The sequence below is a fragment of the Streptopelia decaocto genome (assembly GCF_964273445.1).
Source record: "Streptopelia decaocto genome assembly, chromosome: 6".
In the NCBI taxonomy this organism is placed as follows: domain Eukaryota; kingdom Metazoa; phylum Chordata; class Aves; order Columbiformes; family Columbidae; genus Streptopelia; species Streptopelia decaocto.
The window spans coordinates 421,770-430,551 of record NC_138660.1 but is presented as its reverse complement, the minus strand read 5'-3'; the positions used below and the strand labels follow the sequence as shown (position 1 = coordinate 430,551).

Genomic DNA, 8,782 nt, shown 5'->3' with positions numbered 1-8,782 from the left:
TACTGTTTTCTACACACAGGATAATAACAAGAATACTATGAGAATTTATCCTTGGAGTTTCAGTCCCTTTCCCGTCGGTGTCCCGGGCAGGCGTGTGTGCGCTCACGCGGGCTGCGGGACACAAAGAGCCTGGGACGGGCCGTGTGAACGTCACTCGTGTTCACACCCCTGTCTGTGCGGTACCGCATCTGCGCACACGTTGATCAAATCCAAAGGTTTTAAATAAGGAAACTGCAGGAAGAACCCCGTGTAACATCGCAGAGCCCTGGAGCGGGCGCTGCCACGAGCACGGCGGGCTGGGCCCGGGACAATGCGGGGGACCGAGGAAGCGGGGGAAGAATGGCACAAAAGATAGCGCGGAAACCTGCCGGGGAAGGGAAGCACGAACGCGTCTCGGGAGCACTGCGTTTCCTGGCCAGAAACACAGAAGATGGGGAAAAACAAACCAAAACAACACAAAACCCACAACTCAACAAAAAGGAAGGAGGAGGCCTGCCCAGCCAATGGAAACACGGAATGTCAGGAAAAATGAACGACAGGGAAAATTTGCTGAAGCAAGGAAATTGGGTAATGCGCAAACAAGATCTGTTCCACAGAGCTACCTGATCCCAGTCCAGAGGCACAGCTTAAACTGTGATCTCAGAATCCACGTTACCAACATTAAATGTAACACCGACCAAGGGACAAAGGTTGTTCAACAGCCAGGTCCAAGTGCTCAGCTGAAGAGGCAAAATGAAGTTCAGAATAGTTCATCCTTCTTCTTAAGAAATTAGTAAGAAACAAGGTCAGGAAAAAATTACTTACCTGAGACTTTTCTAATGTAGATTCCCGTTACTGAGGAGGATGTACCCTTGTCAATCAGCATGGCCCGGAGTCTGCCCAGAATGCAGGAACGTAACTAAGAAATGCATTTCTAAAGCCATGTTGTGTGTTCGTATAGCCAATGTGTCAGGTCTGCATGTCACAAAAATTCTGTGTGCAGTTTTCTATCGTAAAAACCAGCACTGCAGTTGGAGAGTGAACAATATCATTCTTTATAGATGCAGCTACTGAATTTAAGCAAATTCTGGGTCACATCACCATTCGAAAGTTGTTTTGAGTGCACCAAAAATTAAAATATAAAAGACTTTTTTTTTTTTTAAGTGTGTATTTACTTTCCAGAAAGCCTCAGGAATGCATTTTTATGACAGCTGTGCCTCGTAGCACGGATGGAACAGAGGACAAGTGGTTGTGAACAGGCAGGCAGGACAGCCCCACAGAGCTTCTCAGCTCTATTGCAATACCACCCGTGGACAGTGAGTTGGAAAGATTTATGATACAACTGCACTGAATTCCTACCTGTCAGCCAAGGGATAAACCTCACCCGAACCACACAAGTATTGTCGTCCATGTCACCACCAACGCGTCTCTCCTTTTTTCCCCATTATGTGGCCCCTATTGCCACAGCATCACTAAATCACGCTATGAAGCTTGTATGCGGATGAATTCAAGATTCATTTTGCTTCCAGACATGACGATCACCCATGAACTTCCCGAATGATGGTTTTAAAGCGAAGCTAATGAGGCCGACAGGAATTCAGTTGCACCAGGAGGAGCAACGCTCTCGCTTTCCCGAGCGCTGAGCCAGTGCCTGCGGCTGCACGGACGGGACGGGGCGGCGGCTCCGACACCGGCCCCGCGGCTCCGACACCGGCCCCGCGGCTCCGACACCGGCCCCGCGGCTCCCCCGGGGCCTCCGCAGCGCAGCGCTCCGGGCTGGTGGCGAGTGGGGCCGCGGCCAATGCGCTCTCCGGAACGGCCTGGCCGGCACCCCTGGGCGGCCTCCCCAGGCCCGATAACTTCGTGCGGGACGGGGCGAGCGGTGTGGCGGGAGGGACGCGAGGAGCGACCGGCGGGCTCTGAGGGACACCGGGCAGGCCGGGCCCAGCCCAGCCCAGCCCAGCCCAGCCCAGCCCGTGGCCCCGTCCCACGGCGGTTCCGAGCGCCCCGTTTCCGCGGCAGTTGCATAACTGCGGGTGGGGCGGGGGCGGGGGCCGGGCCGCCGGGGGCGGGCGGGAGGGGCCGGCGCGGGCCCGGCCCCGCCGCTGCCCGGCCCGGGGGAGGGCGCCGCGCTGCCCGGGGCTGACGCGCCCGCCCCTCGCCGGCCGCCCGGGACACCGACACCGCTGGCGGGCGCAGAGGCGCTCCCGCTCCCGGACAGCCGCCCGCCCGGCTCGAAGGGCACGTCCTCGGCGGCGGCCTGTCGCGGGGCCGGCCCCGCTCGCCGCCTGGCCCCGGGACGCCTGCGCCCGCCGTCGGGACCGACGGGTGGAAGATGAATCCCGCGCCGCCGCCGCCGGGGCAGCAGGTGATCCACGTCACGCAGGACCTGGACACGGAGCTGGAGGCGCTTTTCAACGCGGTCATGAACCCCAAGCCCAGCTCCTGGAGGAAGAAGATCCTGCCCGAGTCCTTCTTCCAGGAGCCCGACTCGGGCGCGCACTCGCGGCAGTCCAGCACGGACTCGGGCGCGCCCCCGCCGCGGCCCGCGCAGCACGTCCGCTCGCACTCCTCGCCCGCCTCGCTGCCTTGCGCGGGCGCGGCGCCGCAGCACGCGCACCTCCGGCAGCGCTCCTACGACGTGACGGACGAGCTGCCGCTGCCGCCCGGCTGGGAGATGGCGCTCACGCACACGGGACAGCGCTACTTCCTCAAGTGAGTGCGGCCGCGGGGCGGGGAGCGCGGCCGGAGCTGCTGCGCTGCGCGGGGGCTCGGCCGGAGGGCGGTTGCCGTGGCCCGGTCCGCACCCGGGAGCGCGGTCGGCCAAGCTGCCCGTGGACGGGCTCCGGGGCTCGCGGAGAGCGGCGCGTGGGGCGCCGGGCCGAGCGGGCGGGAGCTGCGCCGGGAGGTGGCGGGGGGAGCGCCCCGGAATGAGGGCGGCGGGGGCAGCGCCCCGGGGTGAGGGCGGCGGGGGCTCCGGGGGCAGCGCCCCGGGGTGAGGGCGGCGGGGGACTCGGGGCTTTGCAGGTCCGAGGCGGGTGCGGAAGCCCCGGGGCCACTCGGCCCCTCGCTCCCGCTGCGGTGGGAGGCGGGAGGCGCTGGAGGCGAAGCCGCCGGGCGGCTGCCAGAGCCCAGAACCGGCCTGGAAACCGACTTTGCGGATTTCTTTCCTGCTTGGCCACACGTCCAAGATTCAGAAACTAGGTTTTTAAACATAAGTTGAGTAGCAGTTGTTCCAAGGTGTTTTCCGGCGTGGGGGACAGGACCCTGCGTGTGTGTGACCTGCTGAGGTGACACAGGCTCCGGTGGAGCCGCGGCCGGTCGCGCTGTCCGGGCCGGGCTGCGCTGCGGGGCCGCCGCGCTCGCAGCGGGGGCGGTGTCCAGGGCCGGAACGCGGGGCTGCACAAGTGGTGTGCGCTGTATTTATAGCATCCATATCTTCAGGGACACGGGAGGAGCCTTCCTTATTTTAGTGACAGATTTTGAGACGTGCTAACACAGCTGCCTGTCCCTTCTGGCCAGAGTGTTTTATTGATGACGTTTGGAATTTGATTCAAAGCACTTTAATAGGCCTGAAAATAGGTAATAATTGTAACACGTGGTAAGCAAACAGTGCCTTGTTTTAGGAGATTCTGTTACCTCTGCTCCAGGTTAACTGCAGATTAACTGGCACTGTACTAACCCGGTGAATACGCAGTGACAAAATGTTTGCCAATGAAATAAAACATTGACTGAGGAAGCATCTGCCCGGGGATACGGAGGAGCCGGGCTGCGGGGGATAGGGAGGAGCCGGGCTGCGGGGGATACGGAGGAGCCGGGCTGCGGGGGATACGGAGGAGCCGGGCTGCGGGGGATACGGAGGAGCCGGGCTGCGGGGGATACGGAGGAGCCGGGCTGAAGGGGATACGGAGGAGCCGGGCTGCGGGGGATACGGAGGAGCCGGGCTGCAGGGGATACGGAGGAGCCGGGCTGCGGGGGATACGGAGGAGCCGGGCTGCGGGGGATACGGAGGAGCCGGGCTGCAGGGCATACGGAGGAGCCGGGCTACAGGGGATACGGAGGAGCCGGGCTGCGGGGGATACGGAGGAGCCGGGCTGCGGGGGATACGGAGGAGCCGGGCTGCGGGGGATACGGAGGAGCCGGGCTGAAGGGGATACGGAGGAGCCGGGCTGCGGGGGATACGGAGGAGCCGGGCTGCAGGGCATACGGAGGAGCCGGGCTGCGGGGGATACGGAGGAGCCGGGCTGCGGGGGATATGGAGGAGCCAGGCTGAAGGGGATATGGAGGAGCCGGGCTGCGGGGGATAGGGAGGAGCCGGGCTGAAGGGGATATGGAGGAGCTGGGCTGCCCGGGCTGCAGGAGATCGAGTGTTTACTACAGCCCCCATAGTCCCGAGAGCGCAATCTTGAGTTCACATAACTGTGTGTGTGTTCAGCCATCATAAATGGCATATAGACAATGCATGGTAGGAGTCCGGGGAAAGGCAATGTCCACTGTTTAGAAAAATGAATAAATGCATAATTTACATGATTCTATCATAATTTTTTTGCCTTGTGGCTTTGGAATCTCCAGAGGATTACTCAAGAGCCCAGTCTTTGAATTCCTCTGCACAGAGTTTAGATTTTCGCCTCTTGTTACACTCTGAGTTACCAGCAAAGCACACAGATACTTCTGATTTCTTTCTGCATTCTGTATGTTGCTGTATATGATTTATAATACCGGGTCCAAATCTAGGAGATTTTTATTGACCTGGTTCATCACCCGAATGAGAAGATGTCGTTGCTCCGCACTTCGTGTGTGTTGCTCTCAGTAGAGCAGCCGGCTGATGGGAGCGCTGTGACAGATCATTCGTAAATCAGTATTTCATATACGTTCTTGCTAGGGCTTGGCCAGCAGGTGTTTTCAGATACCTCTGGCTAAAAGTTACGCACCATGATCTCTGTGCCTTTGGTGTGGCCGATCTCAGCTCGCGCCGTTTCGCCCGCCTGCCGCGGTTCTGACACACACACGGTCTCCAAGCTGGTGCGTTTTTGGGTGGAGTGACAAGAACCCGAGTCCTGTGCTAAAAAACCGCTATGGATAAAAACAGAACTTTTCTGACTTCTGTAAAAATAATTGGAATAATACATTTGTATGTATAACATATTTATTTATACCTCAACGCTTTGGGGAGTAATACTTACCTATAAAATAATCGCTTATTAATTATAATATTTGGAAAGTGATAGAGTGGTTTTCAGATGAAAACAGAATTTCCTGCAGAAATTGAAGATTGCTTGTGGGTGTAAAACTACGTGCAATAGCACGTAGGGCTCAATCAGGTGATGTGCTCGAAACTCCTGTTTGGTCAAACCGGGCACACAAGGTTACATTTTCCCATTTTTAAGGCCTGTCTGTCAGAAATAAAATGCCATTTGTTGTGAACTCAATGATAAACATTTGTTTGTAGTCATCAGCAAAAGAAAGTTGAGAAGGAAATTAAGAGCAAGTAGCCAAACCAGTCCCGTTGAAGACTTCGTGGTCAGTTGAGATTTCAGACGTGGTGTGTGTTGTACGTAACCGTTTCCAGGGTTCCAGCCTGGGGCAGGGCTGGGTTCTCAGCCCGGGCAGGGCTGGGTTCTTAGCCCGGGGCCGGGCTGGGTTCTCAGCCCGGGGCAGGGCTGGGTTCTCAGCCCGGGGCCGGGCTGGGTTCTCAGGCCGGGGCCGGGCTGGGTTCTTAGCCCGGGGCAGGGCTGGGTTCTCAGGCCGGGGCAGGGCTGGGTTCTCAGCCCGGGGCAGGGCTGGGTTCTCAGGCCGGGGCAGGGCTGGGTTCTCAGGCCGGGGCCGGGCTGGGTTCTCAGGCCGGGGCAGGGCTGGGTTCTCAGCCCGGGGCCGGGCTGGGTTCTCAGCCCGGGGCCGGGCTGGGTTCTTAGGCCGGGGCCGGGCTGGGTTCTTAGGCCGGGGCAGGGCTGGGTTCTCAGCCCGGGGCCGGGCTGGGTTCTCAGCCCGGGGCAGGGCTGGGTTCTCAGCCCGGGGCCGGGCTGGGTTCTTAGGCCGGGGCCGGGCTGGGTTCTCAGGCCGGGGCAGGGCTGGGTTCTCAGCCCGGGGCAGGGCTGGGTTCTCAGCCCGGGGCCGGGCTGGGTTCTTAGGCCGGGGCCGGGCTGGGTTCTCAGGCCGGGGCCGGGCTGGGTTCTCAGGCCGGGGCCGGGCTGGGTTCTCAGGCCGGGGCTGGGATGGGTTCTCAGGCCGGGGCCGGGCTGGGTTCTTAGCCCGGGCAGGGCTGGGTTCTCAGCCCGGGGCCGGGCTGGGTTCTTAGCCCGGGGCAGGGCTGGGTTCTTAGGCTGGGGCCGGGCTGGGTTCTTAGCCCGGGGCAGGGCTGGGTTCTTAGGCCGGGGCAGGGCTGGGTTCTTAGCCCGGGGCAGGGCTGGGTTCTCAGCCCGGGGCAGGGCTGGGTTCTTAGCCCGGGCCGGGCTGGGTTCTTAGCCCGGGGCAGGGCTGGGTTCTTAGCCCGGGCAGGGCTGGGTTCCTGCCCACGGGCGCCATGTCCCGGGCGGCTGTGGCGCCGTGTCCCGGTCGCTGTGGCCGAGCAGCCGCGGTTCCTGCAGAAACGCTCCAACACGAGCAGCCGGGACCACTCCACCCCGTAGTTAAACGCCGGGCGCAGGCTGGCGAACGCGCGGCAGCGGTATCTGAAGCATTCTTCTGTGTGCATGTGTGGAGAAAAATGTGAGTGTGATTTGTTTGTGATAACAAGTGTTTCTGGGAAGACAGGCAAGTGGAGATATCAGCTGCGTATCGATCCACGCGGAGCTGTGTACACATGTTCTGGAAAAAGAATTTCTCAAGTATTGCTTTCCAGCAGTTTGTTCTTAGGCGGCGCAGCCTCCCATTTCAGGCGAGGAGCGAGGTGTCGATGTTTTCTCGGTGTGTGCAGCGCCTCCCGCTCACACTCCGGTTTGTTCCAGGAGGCAAACGGGACAGGAAGGGCCCGGCCTGGGCCCCGAGCAGGCTGGGGACACTGCTGCCACTGTCCCTCTGCCGCAGTGTGGGCTTTAAAGCATTGAGGTGAACATTTGCCATACCAGGACGTATTTGCCAGTAAATCCTGCTCTCGGGGAAAGAAGATACTTGCTTTCAATGTTTTATTTGTCTGACTTGTTCAGATTTTTTCCTGCTGGTTTCTGTTGGTGAAGAAACTCAATTTAAGACATGGTCAGTTTGATATTACTGAGCATGTTCAGCAGGACGAGAGGGGAAGAAAAGTAGTGTAACTGCTCTGAAATGTTGATTTTCTGAATGTGTCAAAACAGTTAAAGTGCTCAAATAATTTCCAAATAGAGCCTTCCCCTACAGCCATTTGTGTTAATTCCTTAGGGGTTGTTATGATTTTATGTTGATGATGTGCTTGGCGCTGTACCGGATTCGTAATACAGATACTTCCCCACCTTAATCCACATTAATGGGTGACAGCTGTCATACATCCACCTCATATTATGAGGTGAAAATACAATGGTTTTATGCATTAATTATTAGAGAAGAGTGTCAATTAGCATATTTTTAGAAAGATGTGTATAGAATAGATACAGGCTACCACGAAAACATTTCTCTGGCACCATTGGAAAGGGTGTTGGCTGGGGGATTCCTGTGCTGTTCTCTCGCCGTGGCGCTGGGGAGCCGGGCTGGGACTGTTCCCTGTCTGGGTGCTTGGGGTGAAGCTGAAAACGGTTTTACCCGGAATTCCGTCTCTTTGCCTGCGCGGGTTGTCACAGGACAGCAGCTCCTTTGCAGCAGTGCGCTTGGTGCTCTGGGGCTGGCGTGACTAGCAGATACAGACTAAATGGAAGCAATTAAATACAAAGGAAATGTCACGTGGACTGGATTTCAACATACAGACTTGTGGCATTTTCCCTTTCCATTCCAGAGAGAGAGGGGTGGCTGTGATGTTGGGTGGAAGTGTCTGTCGGGTTTTATTTGGGGATTTTTTTACATTGATTAAATCAAAGTCCAGACCTAGCACAGGTTCTACTGCTGTGACTGTAGCATGAGCTGCTGGAGAGTGTTACACTGGGAACACTGCGCCGGAGCAGAGCCCTGTCCGCCTGTGACCGCTCTGCGGGCAGGTGGGGCTGACGCTGCAGCGAGGAGACACACACAGGAGACACGGGCTCGTGCAGAGAGCTGCACGGGTGTCCGCGATGAACACGGGAGACACTGCGCGAGTGTCACCACAGGTCACTGCGACGTGGGGACAGGCGCGCAGGAGGAGCCGGCTGCCTGCTGCGCCCTGGGAGCCATCGCGCGGGCATCGACGGCACCGTGAGCACAACGCACACACGTGTGCAGCACCGTGAGCACAACGCACACACGTGTGCAGCACCGTGAGCACAACGGCACACGTGTGCAGCACCGTGAGCACAACGGCACACGTGTGCAAAACTGTGAGCACAACGGCACACGTGTGCAGCACCGTGAGCACAACGGCACACACGTGTGCAGCACCGTGAGCACAACGGCACACGTGTGCAGCACCGTGAGCACAACGCACACACGTGTGCAGCACCGTGAGCACAACGCACACACGTGTGCAGCACCATGAGCACAACGGCACACGTGTGCAGCACCGTGAGCATAACGGCACACGTGTGCAAAACTGTGAGCACAACGGCACACGTGTGCAGCACCATGAGCACAACGGCACACGTGCAAAACTGTGAGCACAATGGCACACACGTGTGCAGCACCGTGAGCACAACAGCACACGTGTGCAAAACTGTGAGCACAACGGCACACACGTGTGCAAAACCGGGAGCACAATGGCACACAC

The 8,782-nt window shown here is 58.9% G+C and overlaps 1 protein-coding gene across 5 annotated transcripts in view; it reads left to right on the top strand.

The window, feature by feature from the left end:
- The first annotated feature begins 2,075 nt into the window (after positions 1–2,075).
- WWTR1 (WW domain containing transcription regulator 1) overlaps positions 2,076–8,782 on the top strand; it is a 44,721-nt gene continuing 38,014 nt past the window's right edge. For all 5 annotated transcript variants that reach the window (XR_014184501.1, XR_014184502.1, XR_014184503.1 and 2 more), the window contains exon 1: positions 2,076–2,694. Coding sequence is in view for 2 of the 5 variants with exons in the window: in XM_082057218.1 (XP_081913344.1) it covers positions 2,315–2,694 (380 nt within the window). In the remaining 3 variants the exon portion in view is untranslated. The remainder of the gene's footprint in view (positions 2,695–8,782) is intronic.